At 36.3% G+C, this 24,857-nt stretch overlaps 1 protein-coding gene and 1 non-coding gene across 6 annotated transcripts in view; both read right to left on the bottom strand.

Moving 5' to 3' along the window:
* FCHSD2 (FCH and double SH3 domains 2) overlaps nucleotides 1–24,857 on the bottom strand; it is a 301,322-nt gene that overhangs the window by 123,240 nt on the left and 153,225 nt on the right. For all 5 annotated transcript variants that reach the window (XM_058687857.1, XM_058687860.1, XM_058687856.1 and 2 more), the window contains exons 5-8: nucleotides 16,404–16,548; nucleotides 5,286–5,419; nucleotides 1,240–1,294; nucleotides 122–250 (exon numbers count right to left, since the gene is read on the bottom strand). In XM_058687857.1, the coding sequence (XP_058543840.1) occupies nucleotides 122–250; nucleotides 1,240–1,294; nucleotides 5,286–5,419; nucleotides 16,404–16,548 (463 nt within the window). The remainder of the gene's footprint in view (nucleotides 1–121; nucleotides 251–1,239; nucleotides 1,295–5,285; nucleotides 5,420–16,403; nucleotides 16,549–24,857) is intronic.
* Nucleotides 5,744–5,849, bottom strand: LOC131488912 (U6 spliceosomal RNA). The gene has a single exon (XR_009250300.1). It is a non-coding gene; the product is annotated as a U6 spliceosomal RNA (small nuclear RNA).

Genomic DNA, 24,857 nt, shown 5'->3' with positions numbered 1-24,857 from the left:
ATGAACTGCAAAGAAGCCTGGCTGCTACTGTACTCACACTTAATCTATCTGCCTAATTCAACTCATGAGTTGTTTTGTCTTTAATGAAACAAAATTACCACAGATATTAAGTCTGTATTACCTTCATAATGTTAACTAAGTCTGTTTGATAGTAGCGATCCTGGTGTGCATTTGCTGCTGCTAATGTAAGAAGATAATCATTCCTTGCGTGGGTAGCTTTGGAATTACATTCAGATCGCCGGGCTTTTAACTAAAACATAGTAAAAGAAAAAAATCAATGCAAACTGACAACTGAACTGTAAAATATATAAAGATACCATTCTTAGCTGGCAATTAATAGCTCCTCAACAAGAGTAAAGGTAACCACGTGGAAAAATATTTATACACATAAAAAATTACTCAACACTAGGGGCACCTGGCTGGCTCAGTCAGTGGAGCAGGTGACTCTTGATCACAGGGTTGTGAGTTTGAGACCTATGTGTGGCACAAAGTTTACTTAAGATAAAATTTAAAAATTAAAAAAAAATATTCAACACTGTTAAGAAATTAAATAAACAGTGATTAGAACTATTATACATGGTAAGAGTGTTCTTACATATTTCTTATTTACATTTAACCTACTTCCAAAGCTTTTCAGGAAACTTCAAAATATTTTGCTCATTTTATTCAGATGGGAAAATAAAGGTTCCAAATTGAGTAAGTGCCTTATCTTCAAAGACATGGGTAAAGCTGTTGGGAGTTAGAAAAGTTTTTTAAAAAAAATCAACACTCCTCATGTGCCAAAAGAACTGGGTGCTAGTTGGGATCATGACAGCCAAAGGCAGGTTATTAAATTTAACTTCTCAGGTATCCACAGCTTAAGGGTCCCACAGAAAAATCTCACTTGCATTGGCCCAGAATATATACTCAAGTGTGTAAATATGAATGAAATGGATTTTGCAGAGATTTTCTAGAGCCCGTGGACTAAGCCTCTTGGACTAAGAGTTATAGACAATAGGCTACCTAAGCAGGTAAAGTATAGAAACCAATCTCTGAAGCAATCTTGACAAGCAAGTGGTGTCCAAGTGCTGACATCTGAGTGAAAAACTCCCATGAACTGGGAAGGAAACTTCTTCCCTAAGTTAATGACTTTAATATGCTTCTCTACATTAGGTGGAAATAACTGACTTTAACCCTCAAAAAAACCAATTTTTTTAATAAGCTAAGGTTTCTCAATTGTGAAAGTTTTCAAAAACTTACCTTTACACTCGCCTTCTGTAAACTGATTCTTGATTGAAAAAGACTAAGTTTAGATCTATAATAAAACAGAAAATAGTATGTTTAATAAAATTATAAAATTACATATAAAACTTACTAAGTATTATAATTCCAAACTTTTTTTAAAATGACACTTTCCACAACACTATTCCAAAAGAGTACTAACAAATGGAAAACCGACAGCAATGATTATTTTCCTTTATTTTACTACAGGAAGAATATTGTAGTCCAACAGAAAATATTGGGATATTTAATAAAAATATCCTGAATGACAAAAATACAATTTGACAAATCCAATATATTGGTATCTCTTAATAAACAAGAGTCATCAAACTACAGTTTATTTCCATTATCATACAATTACACACACTTTAGTTCCTATAAGAAAGTTCAAGGATGCCTAGGGATGACCAATCTATGGAGGCAAAACTTAGGCCTTCAGCGCCGTGGGCAATATGCTGTAACACCTGCAGTGCAATCTACAGCATGATATTACCGGGCTCTTGAAAGTCCTTAATTCCATTTTTTTCTCCCATTAAAAGTCCACTGTTAATATAGTATTTGAATACAGTGAGAAAGTCCTTGTTCTCTCTGCCCTATATGATTTTGTTCTATTCAATCTTCTCCCATTCTGGTGTCCTTATTTCTCTCAATCCCTTTTGGTTTGGGAAGGAAACAATAATCTAACAAAATGCTGGTTTTACCCAAACAACTAGAGATAAGCAGAAGAAGAAAGTCAACAAACACTAAGGAATAACCAACACCCCCACAACCAGTGACTTTTGAGGCGGCAATGTTTGTCTCGACTGCAGTGTTATGGTGACTGCCATGGGAGAACTCAGGGCATGTGCTGAATGCTATGCCATAATACGAAGTCAAGTTGCAGACCACCTGGGAATGGAAGGCGCAGCAAGCCAGTCTCTGCACAGCAAATGTGAGGAGGATAGCAAAAGCAGTCTATGCTCTTTCTAACAAAAGAGAAACATTCAGGGACGTACACATACGCATCCTAACTACTTCCCCAGTGTTTAAAAAAAAATAAGGTCCACGATTTTCCTGTTATTTTCTATCTTGCCATATTCATATTTCCTAGGGTTTTGCCTGTTTTTATTAATCAGATTGTTATTCATTCTGATTTAAGAAAGCAAAGCCCTGGGGCGCCTGGGTGGCTTGGTCGGTTAAGTGTCCGACTTTGGCTCAGGTCATGATCTCACGGTCCGTGAGCTCGAGCCCCGCGTCAGGCTCTGTGCTGACAGCTCAGAGCCTGGAACCTGTTTCAGATTCTGTGTCTCCCTCTCTCCCTGCCCCTCCCCTGTTCATGCTCTGTCTCTCTCTGTCTCAAAAATAAATAAACATTAAAAAAAAAAACAAAGAAAGAAAGCAAAGGGCACAAGCTTTAAAATTTGGGACAGCCTGTTCAAGGCTAAAAAAGACTAGGGTATTCTTGATTCTCCTTTTTTATTGTAGTCATTATCCAAATAGTCTGAGTTGCACCTGGATTTTCCAAAATAAGGTTTTAAGTTTCTAGTTTCTGCTTCATTTGCTAATTTTCATATAATTCTTGTGTGGAACTTAAGAAAGTATTAGTAATAGAATAATACAGTTCCAGGGGCGCCTGGGTGGCTCAGTCAGTTAAACATCTGACTTCAGCTCAGGTCATGATCTCACGGTTTGTGGGTTTGAGCCCCACATCAGGCTCTGTGCTGGCAACCTGGAGCATGGAGTCTGCTTTGGATTCTATGTCTCCCTCTCTCTCTGCCCCCCAACCCCTGCTTGTGATCTCTCTCTCTCTCTCAAAAATAAACAAACATTAAAAAAAAAGAAAAAACAGTTCCTGTGCTCAAAGATTATGATCTATAAAAAATAAGATGTATATGAATGATGAATTGTATTGCACACTCCTCTTCATCATCTACTTCCAAATGTTAATTAATGCTCCTTAGGGTCTCAAACTCAATTTCTCATCTAATATAGGATTTCAACCGTATAGCTATCATCTGATAGGCAATCAACGCTGACAGGCAATCATCTGATAGGCCCTATTCTCATCTGAGAGTTAGATATGTGACCCCCTACCAAATTTATTCACCTCAGAGTCCTACAGGCTCTTCAGAACCTACACATCCAAAATGGAACTCATCCTTCCCTTCCCTCTTCCTTGTGTGCTCTCTCCTAATGTGCACATCTTACTGTCTGTCAAATCACCTACCAAAACTACATATAGTCTAGTTTTCACTTCCCCTTTCTGATATTCCTTCCCATCTTCTTCAAGATTCTGTCCAAATACCACTTCTTCTATAAAGGTTTCCTTTTTCATGAGGCAAAATTAATCTATTTTCTAGGCTTACAAAACAGTGTTTTCATACAATTACAGCAAATATGTTACTGAGTGACATGAGGCACTTAATTTCTTTGAATTTGCTGTGAATAAACAAGTCATAAAGTTACTTTTAAACACAGTTGTCTTTAATTCTAGGCTTTAAATTTCTTAAGGATGCAAAGCTTATCTTACTCATCTTTGTACCCACAGCACCCAATATAATTATTCAATAAACGTTTAGTGAGTGAATGAAGATAAAGAAACATTTCTTACTCTGTAGTTGAATGAATTTTTCAGAGAAGTTACACACTGAGATAAAATGTCTTATATACTAAAATCCCGTTGAATTTGGGCCATATTAGAAGGCAGTTTCTTGAGATCAGCATCTGTGAATTAGACCCTGTCAAATCTAGACTTCTTAGGAATAGCCTTGCAATTGTCCTCATTTACACTCTGTGGCCCTTGGCTAAAGTAGGTATTTACATATGCTCTACAAATCTGTCAACTCTCTGTTCTAGAATCCTGAGAGTTTTAAAAAACAAATTGCTAAAAACCACTAGGAGAGGAAATTCCTATTAGAGATTATCTAATCTAAAATCTTCAGGTCTTATTGGGAAGATGGGTTCATTGACTCTATGAAAGTATGGGAAATATTTGTATGCTCACAAAAATAAAATCATAAAGACAATAAACTAAATTAGGGAAATATTAAATATGTTTTCCAGTAACATTAAGTATTTCATGAGTATTCGTCTACCATACTTTGGTACTACATAAACTTTCAAGGATACACTAAATTTTCACAAGAGGGTTATGAGATTGCTTAACTTCCTGCTGATAAAAGCATATTAACGAACCTCACCCACTAGTTGCTAGTCTGTACAAGTGTCCATAACCTTTCTGATTTCATGATTAGGAGTTCAGAGTTCCAGATTTTGCATTAAACGGGAGTCTCAGCTCTCCTCACAGACCTCTTTAGAGTACCATTCTATGACACAGGTTTATTTTTTCTCAAAAACTTTTTATCTTTCCTCAACTTGTCATAGCAAAAATCTCTACGGCTTGTTTTAGATCTCTTTTTTATTACCAACTGCCAGTTCCTTCTGTACCAAATGCCAGTTTCTTTTTTTCCTAATTATTCTCAAAATCAAGGACTTATAAGTCACATATATGAAGAGTAAAATTCACACAGTTGCTAAAGCACACATTAAAAAAGTGTATGTATTAGAACTTCACATAAGAGAGAAACTGTGCTTGAGTCAGGGTTTCTATACTGAGGTTAGTGCTCTTATATATTTGACATGTCCAAGGTCCTCAATGGCATGCTAAGGATCAGGGATTTCCAAATACAACTGATTTAGAGTCTAGCATGAAAAAAATGAAGCTCTTAAATCCTGATACTCAGATACCACAGCAACTTCAACAGGCTTTTGCTAAGCTTTTGATACCATGTTCATTTGTCTTCTTTCCTTTCCATAATTCAATTGAACGTGAAACTGACTGATCAAACATTCTCTTATTGCTGTATTAATTGAAATGAGATCAGCCAATATGAAAGAAAAATTTGAAAGTATGTAACATTTATAGGTCAGACGAAACCAAGATAACCTGAGAATGAGTCTATGCCCTATATTAATAGAAAACAAAGTACTGGCAAAAATAACATTTATTTGCATAATTACTTTTTCAGAAATGCTAAAACACATACTTTGCCTCGATGTCAGCTTTCTCCCGTACTGCATGAGCCATCTGTTCAGTCTCAAAGTACTTCTTTTTGCCTTTAGCTAAATCTTTCACCGTCTCTTGTAATTCAGTTTGGATCTTCGTCAACTGGTCCACACACTGTAAAATACAAAGTACAATTATTATGATATTAGTTTTCAGGCTTACCGAAATGAATTTGTCCTAAGGACTATGCACCATGCCCTCAGGATGGAAACCCAAGAGAAAAATCAGCACTTTAGTCTCCGTCAAATTGTAAATTAAAATCCAGTGAACAGCTGGTACTCCCATCTCAAGTAAGGTATTGAATATTGTCCCAGTTTGCTTAACAACTCTGCTTTGAGAAATAACCACAGTGCCGCTGATGACTGACAGTAAGGTAAAGCAAAAGAAAAGCAACAATGAAAATGCTTTTATTATTGGAGATTTCATGGCAATAAAGGCAAAAGAACAAAGCAATTCTGTATTTCTTCATAATTCTTGCACAGGGGCCATACTAATCTTCTCTGTATCATTCCAATTTTAGTATATGTGCTGCCAAAGCGAGCACTCTTCATAATCTTAATAAAGTCTCTACATGTTTGGGGAACTGACGGTGCAAAGGTAGTGAAGAATTCTACTCTGGGAAAGAAGGAAAGAAATCTGACAAGTCTGACATTAAGTCCGAGATGAAGAGAAGCAAGAAACCTGGGTACCACATAACAGTTACTACTCAAAATTACTGCCAGCTCAATTCTTTGGATACACCTATACACTCTGAGAGAAGGGACAGACATAATTAACTTGAAGAAATGTTTAATCAATAAATTTTTATAACACAATTGGGCCAAAGTAACATTGCTTTGCAACTCTTCTGGATATCCAAAGGGGAAACATTTTTCCCAGTTTGAAACAAACCACTGAAAAGTTTTGCCAGCCTGAGACAAATTTAGGGAAGCTCTCACTGAAAAACTTCTGAGCCTGAAATAGTATTTAGTGGAGACTGACAAAAAACCTCAGCAAAGTAGGAGGAGATATTGGTGAGGGACTATTGTGCCAGGCTGAACAGCATGGAGTAGATAGAGCAAGGACACTGGAATAGCATAGATAAAGCACAAACTTACACATGTGACATACAGGCTAGAGTTTCCCAGAAATTATTAGGTGTTAAGAAAGGGACAACTTTGGGGTGCCTGGGTGGCTCAGTCAGTTGAGTGTCCAACTTCAGCTCAGGTCATGATCTTACGGTTCATAGGTTCAAGCCCTGCGTCAGGCTCTGTGTTGACAGCTCAGAGCCTGGAGCCTGCTTTGGATTCTGTGTGTGTCTCTCTTTCTCTGACGCCACCCCCCCCAACTTGTGCTCTCTCTTGAAAATAAATAAACAAATATTAAACAAATAAAAAGGGACTACTTTACAGAAAGTGCAAAACCTGGAAGGTTCTCTATGGGCATATTTACTGAGCACTTATCAAGTGTCAGGCTGTGAATAAAGGGTTAAAAAGCCACTTCTTTCTCCTCTGCATGAAAACTGGACCCTTGCTTAACTTTCTAGGTCTCTGTTTCAACAGAAACCTGATGAAGACACAATGTCAACTGTGTTATTTGGTAACACTGCTTATGAACCCGACAGGCAAACTGCATCAAAGTACAAATGAACTATAAATATCTGATGGAGAAGCGCTGGCTTTAGGCTTTTTTGAGTATTGTAATTCCTGTGTCTGGATGTGTCCTTCTCATAGACTTTGGAAGCTCTGTCTGTAAAGTTGTCATAAAAGCTTTTAGTCTCCTTTAGGGCCTGTGGCTACCCCTGTACATTCTCTCTCATTCTCTTGCCCTAGATCTCTTACCTGAGGAACCAAACAGAATAACCGTGGTTGGCTATGTAGACTGAGACATACACCAGTGAAAGAACTAAATACTAGCACTAGACACTGCCCTGCTGGTTAACTGTGTTCCCTGTTCTAATGTCCTTCTAAGTTAACCTCATACCAGGTATGGCCTACAATAATCATGACAGTCTCAATGTTTCGTTAAACTTAAGAAGACTCCCTATGGGCACATAGGAAGAATGCACTAAGTTTAGTACTTAATAAATATTATCACATTGACTCTTCCAAATGACTCTGGTAAAAGTGTTCATACTAGTCCTATTTTAGGATCAGGAAATAGACTTAAAGTGGTTAAATAATTTACCCAAAGTCATAAAGTGAGAAAGTGATGCTATCATTTACCATGTTAATACATTATAGTACCTACCCCAGTTTTGTGACAACTCATGTAGAGATACTTTATCTTAAAATAGTAAGCTTTAAAAAAATTGATATGTAATCCACATACCACAAAATTCATCCTTTAAAAGTATACAATTTGGTGGGTTTTAGTATATTTATAAGGTTGTACAACCATTTACACTGTCTAATTCCAGAACATTTCATCACCCAAAAAAGAAACCCCATACTGATTAGCAGTCACTCCTCATTTTCCCCTATCCCTAGTCTCTGGAAACCACTAATCTACTTTCTGTCTCTATGAATTTCCTGCATTTCATTTATCAATGGAATCATGTAACTATGTGGCCTTATATGTCCTAAGTCCTCACATAATGTATTTAGGGTTCATCTATGTTGTATCATGTATTATTTCTCCATTTCTTTTTATGGCTGAATAATATTTCATTTTATAGATACACTAAAATAGTAAGCTTTTATCTTGTAGAAAAATCTGTCTTTCCCTTTAATTTTTAATAGTCCTTATCACAAATAAACCTCTTGTTTATTTATTTACTTTGAGAGAGAGCGTGCATGTGCATGTGCATGAACGGGAAAGGGGCAGAGAGAGAGAGGGAGAGAGAGAATTCCAAGCAGGTTCTGTGCAACCTGACAGGAGGCTCAAACTCACAAACTGTGAGATCATGACCTGAACTGAAATAAAGAGTTGGATGTTTAACTGACTGGATTACCCAGCACCTCAACAAACCTCTTGTAAGAGCATGTGGCTCTTGATCTTGGGGTCATGAGTTTGGGCCCGTGTTGGGCATAGATTTACATACATACATACATAAATACATACATACATACATACATACAAATAAAAATAAGATCCAAAAACTGGGGCATGGTCTGAAAACCATGTTTAATGGGAAAATGAGACAGATTATTTAAAAGAGGAGTCAGGTATAAGGCATTTATAACCAAAATGTTCATCCAAAACAATAGAACTTGACACCTCAGAAAAACTAATCAATGAAGGCAAGCTCAAGAATCCTGTGGTGATTTACATGCACGGAAAGGGTCTGCTAAGTTGAGCATTTCGAGAGGAAACTAAACACAGTTGGTCAAAGCTTTTCATGTGGATTGCACATCATGTGGCTAGGATATCAGTATATTCACACAAATGAACACCATGGGTACATGAGAACATATGTGCGTAGTGCGTACACGTGCACAGACCCACACACAGCCACTCACTGCTCATATGCCTACCCTTCGAAGGATAAGATGTATCTCTTAGACCTGATTACTTAATTCATTTTCATCTATAAAAGGCTACCAATTAAATTACTTTCTCTATATGTGACAATATCAGGGGGACCTTATGATAGTTCGTATCTTTGAAAGGATTTCTCAAAAATCTCATCAGAAAACTCAGGGTGATTCTATTCTTGTTTTTTCTTTCCCTTTACATAAGTTTCTAAGATACTGTTCATCAAATAATATTAGATAGATAGCCCATGTGTACAATGAAGAGATCTTTTATGATCTATTCTTCCCTAGCATTCAGTAAATCCTTAACCAAATGTCTTCCATCACCAAAATGAACTGTTTGAAGTCAGAGTAATTTGAGTTTTTGTCAAAGGAAAGTGCTCCGCACACAGCAAAACAAGGACATACCTCATTTCATTGCACTTTGCTTTCCTGCGCTGCAGATACTGCATTTTTTACAAATTGAAGATTCAAGACTTTAGTGGAAGAACTGTAGATGTGGTGGAAATAGCAAGAGAACTAGAATTTGAAGTAGAGCCTGAAGATGTATCTGAATTGTTGCAATCTCATGATAAAACTTGAATAGATGGGGAACTGCTTCTTATGGATGAGCAAAGACAGTGGTTTCTCGAGAAGGAATCTACTCCTGGTGAAGACTGTTGAAATGACAATTTAGAATACTACATAATTTTAGTTGATAAAGCAGCAGCAGTGTTTGAGAGGATTGCCTCTAATTGTCAAAGAAGTTCTACTATAGGTAAAATGCTATCAAACACCACCACATGCTGCAGAGAAATTGTGTGTGAAAGGAAGAGTCAATGGATGCAGCAAACTTCGTTGTCTTATTTTTTTTTAATGTTTATCTTTGAGACAGAGAGAGAGAGAGAGAGAGAGAACGAACGAGCATGAGCAGGGGAGGGGCAAAGAGAAAGAGGGAGGCACAGAATGTGAAGCAGGCTCCAGGCTCTGAGCTGTCAGCATAGAGTCTGATGTGGGGCTTGAACACACGAGCTGTGAGATCATGACCTGAGCCGAAGTCAGATGCTTAACTGACTGACCCACCCAGGCACCCCTTCATTGTCTTATTTTAAGAAATTGCCACAGCCACACTAGCCTTCAGCAACCACCACCCTGATCATCAGCAGCCACCAACATCAAGGCAAAGACCCTCTATCAGCAATAAGATTATGACTCACTGAAAGTTCAGATGATAGATAGCATTTTTAGCAATAAAGTATTTTTAAATTAAGGTATGTACATTGTGTTTTTTTGTTTTTTTTTTTTTTAGACACAGCTACCACACACTTATAGCCTACAGTATAGGGTAAACATAACTTTTATATACACTGGGAAACCAAAAAATTCATTTGGCTCACTTTACTGCAATATTTGCTTTATTGTAGTGGTATGAAACCAACCCACAATGTTTTTGAGATATGCCTGCACCAAAAATATTTGTTAAATACAAGTCATAAAACTTAATTTGCAAAGAAAAAGATTACCTAGGATTTCCTTTCCAAATTTAGATTAAATTTCTTCATAGGAATCCAGTTTTCTGAGGGGACTAAGTTATATACTTAAAAAGAAGCTTACTTAATAATGCCTATATGTTAAGAAAAGACTTGGTATGGTATAAGCCCAGCTCTTCACCAAGAGTTATCAGCACTGAGCAGACACAGAAATGAATGTACAAGTTTACCTTAAGGATAAGGTATTATATAAAATGGTGACAAACTTGGATACTAGAATTCTAGTGAAGAAATTAGAAGTATGATACCTAAGTATGACACAGATCTTAGAATAAGATATACTTGGCAATAACTTGAAGAGAGGAATAAAAATAAAATAGCAACTTGAGCCAATACATTAAAGTCCCACAAATCAGTAGATTCTCTAACCTAGTAGTCATGTCCTAGAAATTCATGCTAAGGAAGTAACTTCAAAGAAGAAGTCAATTTTTATTGCAGACTTAGTGGTAATGTCCAAAAACAAAGGTATGATTAAATAAAGTAGAATAAATAAAAAATTCATTCAGAAATTAAAAATAGTAAACACAAAGATTGCATAGAAACATGAACAATTAATTAGGAAATAGAATGAAGAAAATGGGATATGCTAAAAAATGATCGATGTATTAATTGTAACTATTGCAAAAACTAAGAAGATAAAAGGAGTAAGATAATTAAGTAGTCTACTAAGGTAAAGGAATTGTATGTATTTTTCTGTAAACTTATTTAAATATTAAAGTTCAAGCGTTTTTAGAAGATTGCATAGGATTTGGAATTATGAAGCAGTATATTCAAGTTTCTGCTGTGTTATTTACTACTAAGTCTCTTTAACATTTTTTAGGCTGGGTTTTATCATTTGTAAAATAATAAGATTAATATACCTAACAAGTTGATAGGAAAATCAAATGAGACTATAATGGATATGGTAGCAGTTTACAAACTCTAAAGTGTTATCCAAATGTAAATCCCAACTATTTCAAAGAAACATAAACTCTAGTTTGCATGAGAAAGATATGAACTGAAGTATTACTAATAATTAATACAATGATGGATGTTAACTGGACTTCTGGACTTAGTATGGTGATCATTTTGCAATATATATAAATATCAAATCATTACATTATACACCTGAAATTCATGTTATGTGAATTATATCTCAATTTTTAAAAATGGCAAAAGTCTTAGATTATTATGGCTCTTGTTTTGTTTTATAAGCAAATGCCAGCATACAGAAAATCATTTCGAAAAAGCCATAATATTATTCTCGTTATAATCACAATGGACAGACATTTTTTAATTGTAATATGACTGAATTTACCCCCACGTCTTAGAAAACTGACACAATAGAGAAAATTTTTAAAAGAACATGACCATTAAAATGTTATTGAGGGAAAACAAAATTGGTTGTGATAATGACAAAACAAGTTGTTTCAGACTACCTTCTTCTAGTCTGGAAATTGTAAAAGTTGGACAAAACAGGTTTTTAAAAGATACCAGCATACACTGGACTTACAGGACTATGATATATGGAAGGAGGGAAGCCCAGCTAGGTAAGCTCTACATTTAAGGTGACTTTTTTTCTTCGGGCATTTGTCGAATCAGGGTACAGAGAAACAGGCAATCTTATTAGATTAAGGAAATAGAGGTCAGAGTTTAAGGATGCTACAAGAAGAAAAACTTGAGAGGCTAAATTCTGGTAAGAAGGGTGCTACAGAGAAGCAAGCCCAAAGATCTGTATACAATTTCCCCGAGTCATCAGTTAACTTCTAAGTGGCCATGTATGGGGTAAAACCCCAAGAAATCCAGTAAAGAAGAGCAGCTGAAAGGCTAATAAGCTGAGCAAGTACCAGAGGGTCAGAACAGCTACATGATGTGGAGAAGACAGAGGTTAGAGTCAAGTCTTGTCAAAGTAGAAGGGTTTTGGTAGGCACCCTATACCAAAATATGGACAATGGTGAAACAGAACAGCCCTAAGAAAGGCTAAAACCAGACCCTAACAGGATCAAGGTGACCTGACAGTATTCTATCTGCCTGCTAGAAAATTTAACTCTCTTTGGAAATAAAAAACATATTCCAGAGCCTCTATAATTTTTATTCACAATGTCCAGCATTATGAGGCATAACCAAAACCCAAGAAAAACAGTAAATGATTAAAAAAAAAGGCCTTGGGTGCCTGGGTGGCTCAGTCAGTTAAGTGTCTGACTCTTGATTTTGGTTCAGGTCATGGTGTCACCGTTCATGGGATTGAGCCCCATATTGGGCTCTGCACTGACAGTACAGAGCCACACTCTATTTCTCTCAAAATAAATAAATAAACTTAAAAAAAAAAAAAAAAAAAAGGAGACCTATAGTGATTTCTACAGCGGAATCATGAACCAGAGATTAGGAGTAACCTATTTAAGAGAATAAAGGAAAAACATGGAGAACAACTTCACCAGAAACACAGAATTGGTTTTTAAAAAATAAAATAAAAATTCTAGAACTGAAAAATACATTAAGACTCCAAAATATGTTTTAAAAGCAGATTGGAAATAGCTTAAAACAGAGTATTAATGAACTGTAAGACACTGGTAGAAAATACTCAGACTGAAGTACAGAAAGAAAAAAAAGATGGAAATAGAGAAAATGCATAAAAAGTACAAATGTCATATGAACAAATTCAAAAGGTCTGACAGCACAAAAGTTATAATGGGGAGGCAAATGGAATTACACTGTTGGAAGACTTTTATATTGTGTATAAGGTAGTAAATACTAATTCCAGGTAAACTTTATTAAATTAATTGAAAGTCTGGAGAATAGTATAAGTACCAATTCCAGATAAACTGGACTAAGTCAGGGAGGCATACTGGAGTCTCTACGGTAACAAGTAAAAGAATAATACAAAATTATAAAATTAAAAAGCTAATAGTGGAGCAAAAATTGATAATAAAAAAAAACAAGTGCAGTGCCTAGCTAGCTCAGACAGGAGAGCACGTGCCTCTTGATCTCTAGTTCATGAGTTTAAACACCATGTTGTGAGTAGAGATTACTTTTGAAAAAAGAAAAGAAAAATGTGAGATTGTTCAATGTCACTAATCATCTGGAAAATGCGAGTCAAAACCACAGTGAGATACTTCATAACTTGTAGGATAGTTATTACATACATATAAAAAAAAAACCCCAAAAGATAATAACCATTGGTGAAGTTATGGAGAAACAGGAACCCTTATACACAGCTGGGAACACAAAATGGTGCAATAAGGAAAACAGTATGGCAGTTTCTCAAAAAATTAAAAATAGAACTACTATATGATCCAGCAATCCCACTTGAGCATTTATCCACAATAATTGAAATCAGGATCTCAAAGAGATATTAGCACCCCATGTTCACAGCAGCACTATTCACAAAAGCCAAAGTAAGGAAACAATCAAAGTATTGAGCAATGCATGAATGTATAAAAATGTAGCATATACTCATAGTGGAGTATTATTCAGCCTTAAAAAGGAATGAAATCCTACAATATGCAACAACATAGATGAACCTGCAAGACATTACCCTAAATGAAATAAGCCAGTCACAAAGGAACAAATATTGCATGATTCCACTTACATGAAGTATCTAAAATAGTAAAACTCATGGAAGCAAAGAATAGAATTCTGGTCAGCAGGGGCTGGAAGAAGAGGAAAGAAAGAACTGCTAACTGACCAAAATTTCAGTTATACTAAATGAGTAAACCCAAGATTAGCTGTATAACATTGTGCCTATAGATAACAATACTGTATTGTAGACTTAAAAATCTGTTAAGAAGGTAGATCTCATGTTAACTGTTCTTATCACACTAAAGTTAAAAAAAAAAAAAAAAAGAAGAAATGAAAAATACACAATTAATCCAAAAGGCAAAAAAAAAAAAAAAATGGGGGAAAGGTTAGAGAAGCAAAGGAAAAAGAATAGATCACCTATTTATCCTATATGGTGTCAATTTGTTGTAAAGCTTGGGAAGTACAATTGGAGAAGCCAACTACAGTGGCTATCTGTTGTTTTGCTTGCTCTGTCTTTATTTCCCTTGTTTTTCCTTTGGAAATCCATCTCAATTTTCTTTTGGAAAATTATCTTTCCCCATTTTTAGTACATATAGTTTACATGAGGACTGTAAACCCCAACGTGGGGGTCTTGGTAACCCAAGACAGGCCAATGAGCCTCAATTTGGGAAATTTCATTGGAACTTTTGGGACAATGCAAAGTGAGGGACTGCTGTAAGATTTATAAATCCTTCATTTGGGGGCCACCATGTGGAGAGTTGCTAAAGAATGAAGCCTTTATGGGAATGCAAGCTGGTGCAGCCACTCTGGAAAACAGTATGGAGGTTCCTCAAAAAACTAAAAATAGAACTACCCTATGACCCAGCAATTGCAGGAATTGCAATTGTTGTACTATATGCTAACTAATTTGGATGTAGATTTTAAAAAATAAAAAATTAAAAAAAAAAAAAAAAGAATGAAGCCTTCAGGGGAAAACAGACCTACTAGATGGAAAGAAGGACTGAATTCTAATATCATCATTTAACCATCTGATCCACCCCTGGAATTTTCAGTTATCCAAGCTAATACATTATTTTCTTGGCTTAAACTAGTTTGAAATAGGTTTCTGTCATCTGTAATCTCAGAGTTGTAAAGGGTACACCTAATATGTACCTAACGTCTAACAACTGCTTAGATGGAACATAAACACCATTTTTTTCCAGCTATAATATTATATAATTCACAGATATGAGGACTTGTCAAATCTCATCAAACATTCTCTGCCTAGGAACGCTGGTTAAATTCGGGACAGAGACTATTCTCCCAATGGAAGAGAAACTCTTTCAAAATATTCTGATACTGAGAAAAGTAGAATTTTCCAGTAATTCAATTAGATTTGGTCAATGCATTGGCTATGTGAAACGCAGTATTTCCTCCCAGTTAGGAAATTACGCTAGTATAAATTCTCTGCCTCTATCTTCTAACCTCTCTCTGCATACATGTATGAGTTTTATACATACATACATATATACATATATATACACACACACAACACATATTTTCACAACTCAAAAGCATTGTTTGGTCAGTGGTTATGTAGTTTTGAAAAGGTAATTTTGAGCTAAAAAAAGGCATTCCTATACAGATATGTTAAAACCAACTGATATTACACAAGTGCTTGAAAGAGATGAAAATTTTATATAAACACAAAATACATTTAACATACTGATTTTATGCTACAAATACCATCTTTGGCAAACAAGGAAAATTAGTTTTTTAGACTTTGTAAAACAATTTTGAAAATCCAAATGATAATTAGAATTAAAACACTGGATGGTTTTTGAATGACTATTTCCTTAAATGATTACTTTAATATTTTTTAAAGTATTGATACTTCCATAGGAATAATTTAATTACTTATTAGGCATCATAATAATTTGTATTTGTAACTCTATCTCCAAAAAAGGATACAATTCAATCAACTACCTTCAATAGCAAGCACTTCATAAACATATTTAATAGTGATTTTTTTCTATGAATTTTTGATTTCTGTATAATCAAAGAAGTAGATCTATTTGAAAACTTTAATTTTATATAACCTATATAATTAAACTTTAGAGTACACCATTTTTGGTAATAAGTTTTCTTATTAGGTGAAAAATAAGAAAATAAGTTTCACATATTTGGTCAAAATGTGTCAACTTCCTTTAAATTATTATGCAAAATGACTCAAGTTAAAACCAAGATGAATTTTTTCAAGACTCAGTGGGATTAATAACATTTAACTACTTTATTATACACTGAACTATAACAATATTGTACAACTAAGTAAATCTATTTACTTGAATTAGGATGAAAGAGGTATTTGTAAGAAGTATTCATTGACCTTTTCAGAATATCCAGATTCAAATTATACTCACTTTTGTCAGTTAATAAAACACAGCAGTTAGAAAGAATATGATGAAATAAAAAAATCCTAGTAACATGTTGAAATCAAAAAGTCCATGTTGAAATAAGAAATATTTGTGACCATATAGAAAAGCTCAAGGTGTTAAATGCAATTTAACATAACCTTACAGATTACAAATGGAGCACTTAGATATTAAAATGCATATAAGAAAAGAATAGAAACAATACCCTTTTTAGTTGTTGTTCTTTTAAGCTTCTCACTGTCCTTGCAGGCTCAGAAATGAAGTTTTTATAGTTTTCACATATATTGATCCGAGACTGGGCTACCTGCATTGTTCCCTCAAGAAAAGATTTCCAAACAGGATACATGCTCCTAAATTCAAAGAGGGACAGAAAAGTATTAGGCAGGGAAAAGGAAAAAAGTTGGCTAACCTTATGCTTACTGGCTAGCACTGTGAAACAGAATGGATGTTTTCTTTATAGTTGAAAGTGTATTTATAGTGGTTTATATATATATAGGTAGTAAAATTTTTATCATATAAAGGGAGAAACACAACATATACTTTATTCCTTTATATCTCTGCAATGACTATCTTGATTCATTAGCTATTCTTGGTAATGGAGTAAAGGATTGCAATTCCAGACAAAGCTAATGCTATAAAAATTAGTGAATTCAGACTGTCCAGACCTTTCACTGTCTCAGGGTCATCATTATGGATATCAAGTTTCATTATTTCATTAAGATATTTTCCTAATTTTAGAGATGGGGTAACTGAGCAAGCCTTAGACAGATTTAGAAAAAATCACCCTAGATCACAAAAGAGTGTGGTAGTACTGAGATATAGATGAAGGTTGAGTACCTCTAAAGTACATTCTCTTTCAACTACATCATATTATTCTCTTACATAAATTGATACAGCTGGAAAAAAATCATAAACAATTGCTTACATACTTGAGAAGTCTATTTCTCTGACAAAAGAGTTCTATGGTAGCAATGTTCTACATCTGTTTCTGTGTTGTAACAATGCTTAGCCAGCATCCTATTGTGGCTTGGAATCATTCCAAGCAATTCCTATCACCTTTACTTGATAAATGTGCTCAACAATCTCTTGGGAAATTCAAAGAATTATTCATCTTTTGCTTTTTGTAGCTAATGTCCTTTTCAAAGCTTCTCTTCTACTTTGCTAATTCCTTAGTTCTAGTATGCACCTGCACTAGCTAAACATATTTTATAACTTATCATAACAATGGAGGGTATTTTGTTTTTAAAAAATGAGATGCTTGGGGCGCCTGGGTGGCTCAGTCGGTTAAGCGGCCGACTTCAGCTCAGGTCACGATCTCGCGGTCCGTGAGTTCGAGCCCCGCGTCAGGCTCTGGGCTGATGGCTCAGAGCCTGGAGCCTGCTTCCAATTCTGTGTCTCCCTCTCTCTCTGCCCCTCCCCCGTTCATGCTCTGTCTCTCTCTGTCTCAAAAATAAATAAAACATTAAAAAAAAAATTAAAAAAAAATGAGATGCTTGCACTGATGGATTATAATATTCATCTCCTAAGATTTTCCTTCTTGTGCCACATGGATTTTCTACTATAGCAATGTATGATACCTTGTGCTACATAAATGCTACTACTTAGAACTAAAAAAACCTTGGGGTGCCTGGGTGGCTCAGTTAGTTAAAGTCTGATCAACTCTTGATTTTGGCTCAGGTCATGATCTCACATTCCCAAGATCGAGCCCCACACTGAGCGGAGAGAGAGCCTGCTTAGGATTCTCTCTCTCTCTCTCTCTCTCTCTCTCTCTCTCTCTGCCCCTCCCAGCCCATGTGCGTGCATGCTCTGTGTCTCATAAATAAATTAAACAATAAAAGAACTAAAAAACATTGTAACTATATTTTTCAAATAAGAAATGATTAGTTTATATAGTGGATTAGGTTTTGTAATACATCAAATGAATTAGTTTAGATGGAAATATTCTTTTATTTAACCAGAAGTATATCACATTCCCTTTGGAAAAAAGATTCAGTGTATGGTGCCAGCAAAAGCTGTCAACACAAAAGCAAAATGAATATGAGATGATGGATGTTAACTAAACCTATTGTGGTAATCATTTCACAGTATATGTAAATCAAACCATCAAGCTGTATACCTTAAACTTACAGTGATATATGTCAATTATTTTTCAATAAAGCTGGGGAAAAAAACCCAGCAAAATTAAAGTTGCCCATAGCCTGCATGACAACTGATGGAACCTGGGATGTAAACTCACCACAGCCCCTCCTAAACAGTCCAAACTGTTCAGAGAATGCAGAGAGAAAAATTCAGTACTATGCTTTGTAGTTATTAATTTGCACTTAAAATACATTTTAAAATCATAATTAAAATGAGAAAGAAGCACTATGAAATGTGACAGAAAGGAAGGAAAGAGAAAAGGAAGGGAGGGAGGGAGGGAGGGAAGGAGGGAGGGAGGGAGGGAGGGAGGGAGGAAGGAAGGAAGGAAGGAAGGAAGGAAGGAAGGAAGGAAGGAAGGAAGGAAGGAAGGAAGGAAGGAAGGAAAGGTGGGAGGGAGGAAGGGAGGGAGGATCCCTTCATCCAGGCTCTCCTCATAGGGAGCACTCTCTTCCCTTTCAGTCTTCACCTAGTTGACTGTTGTTCATCCCTCAAATCTCAGCTTAAATATAACTTCCTTAGAGAAGTCTTTCATGATCACCACCAACCCAACCCAGACTCCATCAAGTTCCTCTCTGTTATTCGTTACATGGCTCCAGCACTTTTCCTTCAATTATACATATTTTTATGTAATTGTTAGTCAATGTCTGTCACTCTCACTATAGTGAATATTTCATGAAGGTAGGGGTACATGTCTGTCTCACTATTGTATTCCTAGGGCCTAAACACATGGCCTAAGATTTAGAAAGGTTATGAAAATACATATTGCATGAAAAAAGTGAATGGATATATATATTACGAAGACTATACAATAAAAAGAAAAATCCTTGTAAAGTTTAAAAAGAGGTCTTTGGAGAGTAGCAGATCTATAGCATGCAAACATATTCTATATAATGAGACACCATGAAAAGAAAATAATTTAGTTACAAGTTAATCAGAAGACCTGGGTTCAAGTTCTAGTTCAACCAAAATAATCATATATAGCACACTTCAATATACTTTCATTTCCTCAACTGGCAAATGGAGAAAATAACAAAAATACCAGCACCATGTATCTCACAGGGTTATTTTATAACAGTAAATGCAAATGAAGTAAAAACCCTTGGCAGAGATTCTTTTAATGAATAAATAGTAACAGAAGCAGAACTGTAGTAGAAATGTTAGTGCTTGTTAACATAATAGTGATAGTTGCAATGGTAGTGGTATTTTTCATTAAACTGAGGAAAAATAATAATGGGTGTAGAGCGATTTTTACATATTTTTATTTCACTAGGCTCCATATATGTAATTTTGTGGCATAAGATACTAAGCATGTATGGTATTTTGCTATTCTGCACAGGTCATGAAATGAGGCTCAAAATTATGACAGAAAGGAAGGAAATTCTTTTAAGAAACTATCACATGCTAGATACCATATGTCATATATTTTTACATTTACATTATCATTTAATTCTCATGTGAACTTTGCAAAATAAGCATTATTCCCATTTTTCAGAAGAGAAAAGTAAGGCTCAGAAAGACTGCAGAATTTTCCTAAGGCTACTCACCTGGAAACAGGACTCCCATGGTCATAACCTAGACTTTGCCATTACCACTAACCAATCCCAAAGTAACCATCTAATCTCTGACCAACACCTGCTGTTTTCACTCATTCTCTTTAGGATTCTGACTCCAACAATTATTTAAACTCTATTGGAATCCACAATCCATTCTATCTTACCCCCCTTCCCGTCTCTTCCCTGTCTCATATTTCCCTTCTCAGCTCCTCATCCAGACGGTTTTATGCTCCACCATTATAACCACTCCCTATGTATATATACTTATTACCCTTGCCCCTTTCTCTTTCTATCATTCTAATCTAATTTCAACCCTGGGGGCACCTGGATGGCTCAGTCATTAAGCATCCAACTTTGGCTCAGGTCATGATTTAGCAGTTTGGAAGTATGAGCCAGGCATTCGGATCTGCGCTAACAGATTCTCTCTCTCCCTCTCTCTCTCTCTGCCCTTCCCCCACTTGTGTGCACATGCACACTCTCTCTCTCTCTCAAAAATAAATAAACTTTAAAAATAAAATCTCAACCTTGGTTAAATCCAAAGTTCTGTTTACACCATACCAGTCTCCGTGTGGCAGAATGTTACTGGAAAAAACCATAATCATGCTGCCTGGTCTCAGTTTAAATTGATGTCTAATACATTCTAGTAACTCCTTAGTGCTACGCAGCAATTCTACTATATTCCCCTAAATCCTCTTATTCTCTCAATCTTCTACACAATTATTTCCCACTTTCTCCTCTCATCTCACACCTCTACTATGACCACACTTTCAGCTGATAATGAAGCTACCAGAAGACAATGCCTACATGTCTCACCACATTTACCAATCTCCCTACTTCTGCACCCATACACTCTGTCATCTTTCTTTTTACTTGGAAGAACTACCTGTGCTCTGAAGGCCAACCCTTTGTATTTACACTACAATCTATAACTTAAGAATAGCAATCCAGTAATTGTGCTTCTTCCTACAACATCAACTTTTCCCTCTCTATTGGATGGATCTCTAAATATGCTATAATGTCTCCCATCTAAACAACAACAACAAAAAACAAACAAAAAACCAAACAGGGTCACCTGGGTGGCTCAGTTAAGCCTCTGACTTCAGCTCAGGTCATGATCTCACAGTTCATGAGTTCAAGCCCGCGTCAGGCTCTGTGCTGACAGCTCAGAGCCTGGAGCCTGCTTCGGATTCTGTGTCTCCCTCTCTTTCTGCCCCTCCCCTGCTCACACTCTGTCTCTATCTCTCAGAAATAAATAAACTTAAAAATTGAAAACAAAAATCCTCTATCAACCCTCCATTTCTCTCTAGCTACCACCCCAATGCCTGCTCCTTTTAACAACAAAACTCCTTGAGAAAACAGTCAGAAATTATTGTTTCTACTCCCTCTGATCCTGGACTTTCTTGATTTAACTTAAATAAGGCCTTAGCCTCCACCATTCTTCTGAAAGTGCTTTGCGAGGTCATCAAAAATCTCCTTATGGCTAACCCAATAGTCAATTCAAGCTTTGGTCCTATTATTCAATTTATCAGCATAATTTACCTAGTTTATTCTTGAAAAGCGTTCTTTCCTCAGCTTCTAAGACATCATTCTCTCTTGACCTACTCCTACTTCACTAGCCACTCTTTAATCTTCTTTGCTAGTTCCTCTTCATCTCACTGCTCTGTAAATGCTGGAGTGCCCCCAAAGTTAATCCCCAAGCTGCTTCTCTTCTCTAACTACACTTATTCTTCAAATATGAGTATCCAGGCTTTCGGTTTTAAATACTGTCAATATACTAACTATTCCTGAATTTTTGTTTCCAGCCCAGACAGCTTTCCTCTCCTCCATTGCCTATTTAACATATCCAACTTGGACGTTTAATAGGCGTTAAAACTATAATGTCCAAAACCAAATTCTTCATTTTCCTAAAATCTGTTCTGTCAATTGATTCCATCTCATTTATGGCTACTCAAACCAACACATAATGTTTAATTATTCATATGTTTTACTGTCTTGTTTTCTCTCACTAGAATGTAGGCTCCATGCAGCAGAAGCACTGTTTTATTCACTCTTATATTCTCAGCACCTAGAACAGGGTTTGGCATGCTATGTAAGGCACTCAATACATATTTAGTGGAGGAAAGAGAGGAGGGAATGATGAGGCCTAGATGTAATCCCAAATCTGTCTAGCTCCCAAACCTCTCCTCTGCTCCTGACATAAAATTGCTCTGGGTCCCACTAATAATGCTAGCAACAAGAGAAGGGTCTCTTCACTGTAATAAAGGTATCAAGCTTTGTGTATCCTAAGGCTTTTGTGTATGTCTAACATGATTTTGGTCTCATTTCTCTTGCACTATTATTTTCTTATCTTTTTTTTTAAATAACTCACCGTTTTTTTTTTAACTTATTTTGAGGGAGTGTGTGTGTACATGAGCAGGGAAAGGCCAGAGAGAGGGAGAGAGAATCCCAAATAGGCTCCATGCTGTCAGTGCAGAGCCCAATGCAGGGCTCAATCCCATGAACCTTGAGATGGTGACCTGAGCCGAAATTGAGTCAGATGCTTAACTGACAGAGCCACCCAAGCGCCCCAATGACTCAACTTTTAAATTAAAATGTATGTATTTCACAATTTCATATTCTAACTGAAAAACAAATGACACTTGCCATAATAATTAAGTTATAACTACTAAAATTCAAAAATGGTCATCCACCAAATACCATCTAAAATCATGCTGTGCTGTGAACTATCTTCCATATGGGTATTACAATGGAAAACAGAGAAAATTTTACCAGGAAGAATTATCATTAAGAAACAAACTTGGGGCGCCTGGGTGGCTCAGTTGGTTAAGTGTCTGACTGTTGATTTTGGCTCAGGTCATGATCCCAGGGTCGTGGGATGGAGCCCCGTGTTGGGCTCTATGCTGGGTATGGATCCTGCTTGGGATTCTCTCTCTCCCTCTGCCTCTCTCACCCCTGCTTGTGCACACTTTCTCTCTAAAATATTAAATAAATAAATAAATAAATAAATAAATAAACCGATTTATTCTGACTGTGATGATGGTCACACAAATCTACATATGTGATAAAACCCCACAGAATTTATGAGTGCATATAAGACATGCACAAAGGAGTGCATGTAAAACTGGTGAATTCTGAATTAGATTGGTGGGCTTTATCAATATAAGTTTCCTGGTTCTGATACATACTACAGTTATGTAAGGTATTACCAATGGGAGAACCGGGTGAAAAGTAGAACTCTTGGTATTAGTTTTTCCAACTGCACATGAATCTACAACATTTCAAAATAAAAAGTAAAAAAATATATATATTAACAAAACTATACATCCTCCCTAGGACTAAAAATATAACAGTGTACATCAAGAAGACTCTAGAAAATGTGATACATAAGCTCAAAGTCTAAGATTCATTTATACAGTAACTGATGACAAGGAGAAAATACAGTGTTTAATAAGTAAGTGTTCATGTAGTACTGTTCTTGCTAGTAAAGAGGAAGAATATCCAAAAGTGTAGGTAACAGAGGTAAAGGCAAGGAGGATGACTGATTTCAGTGTAGTTGAGGTGTGGTAACTACAACACAAATATAGCTTGAGGTGCTCACAGATTAGGGAACTAAGGATAAGAAAAGAAGTGGACAGAGGTGAGGAGAGAAAGGTAATCTGGGGCCAGGTTTCTTCATGCCTTTGAATATTTTTTTTTTTTAATTTTAAATTTCATCCTATTGACCAGGAGAAACACAGGAGATTTTCAAGCAGGGGAGTGACAGCAGGCCTATTTTACAAAGACATAAAGCGATACAAAGATATAAAAGGTGGTACTGCAACTAACGAAATTATGAAAGGGAGAGATCACAGGCAGAGAAGCAGCTACTTAATATTCCTAAGAGAAGATGAGATCTAGAAAGAAGTCAAAGTTGGAGGCAGTTGACTTTGGTCCCAGGCTAAAGAGTTAATAAAAACATGTGATCATTACTAGTTTATAGGCAATATTTACAGACAGGAACAAGATAGATAAGATTACTTAAAACATTTTGTCACTAGTGAGCTGAGGGAGCTTTGAGAAACACTTATAAAGAAAGGACTTGCTATGGTCTGAATGTCTGCGTCTGCCCAAAATTCCTATGTGGAAATCCTAACCCACAAAGATGATGGTACCAGGAGGTGAGGCTTTTGGGAGGTGATTAGGTCATAGGCAGATTATTGCCCTTTATTTTTTATTAAAAAAAAATTATTTTATGTTTATTTATTTTTGAAAGAGAGACAGAGTGTGAGCGAGGGAGAGGCAGAGAGGGAGGAGGACAGAAGTTCTGAAGTGCTCTCTGTGCTGAGAGCAGACAGTCTGACGTGGGGCTCAAACCCATGCACCATGAGGTCATGACCTGAGCTGAAGTCAGTCACTTAACCGACTGAGCCACCCAGGCATCCCAGATTAGTGCTCTTTTAAAAAAAGACCCCACAGAGGGGCACCTGGGTGGCGCAGTCGGTTAAGCGTCCGACTTCAGCCAGGTCACGATCTCGCGGTCCGTGAGTTCGAGCCCCGCGTCAGGCTCTGGGCCGATGGCTCGGAGCCTGGAGCCTGTTTCCGATTCTGTGTCTCCCTCTCTCTCTGCCCCTCCCCCGTTCATGCTCTGTCTCTCTCTGTCCCAAAAATAAATAAAAAATGTTGAAAAAAAAAATTTAACAAAAAAAAAGACCCCACAGAGCTCCCAAACCCCTTCTACCATGTAAGGACATGCTAGAAGTTGAGAAACCTGCAACTCAGAAGAGGAACATCCCCAGAACCCGTGCTGGTCTCAGACTCCCAGCCTCCAGAACAGTGAGAAATAAACTTGTCATTTATAAGCCATCCAGGCTGTGGAATTTTGTTATAACAACCTGAACAGACTAAGACAGGGGTGACAACTTGTCCTCAAAGACTAAAAAACAAAAACAAAAAAAACAGGTCCAAGAGAAAGTGGTGTTCCAGCTGTC

This window comes from Neofelis nebulosa, chromosome 10 (assembly GCF_028018385.1).
Source record: "Neofelis nebulosa isolate mNeoNeb1 chromosome 10, mNeoNeb1.pri, whole genome shotgun sequence".
Classification (NCBI taxonomy): Eukaryota; Metazoa; Chordata; class Mammalia; order Carnivora; family Felidae; genus Neofelis; species Neofelis nebulosa.
This window is presented reverse-complemented; position numbering and strand designations above follow the sequence as displayed.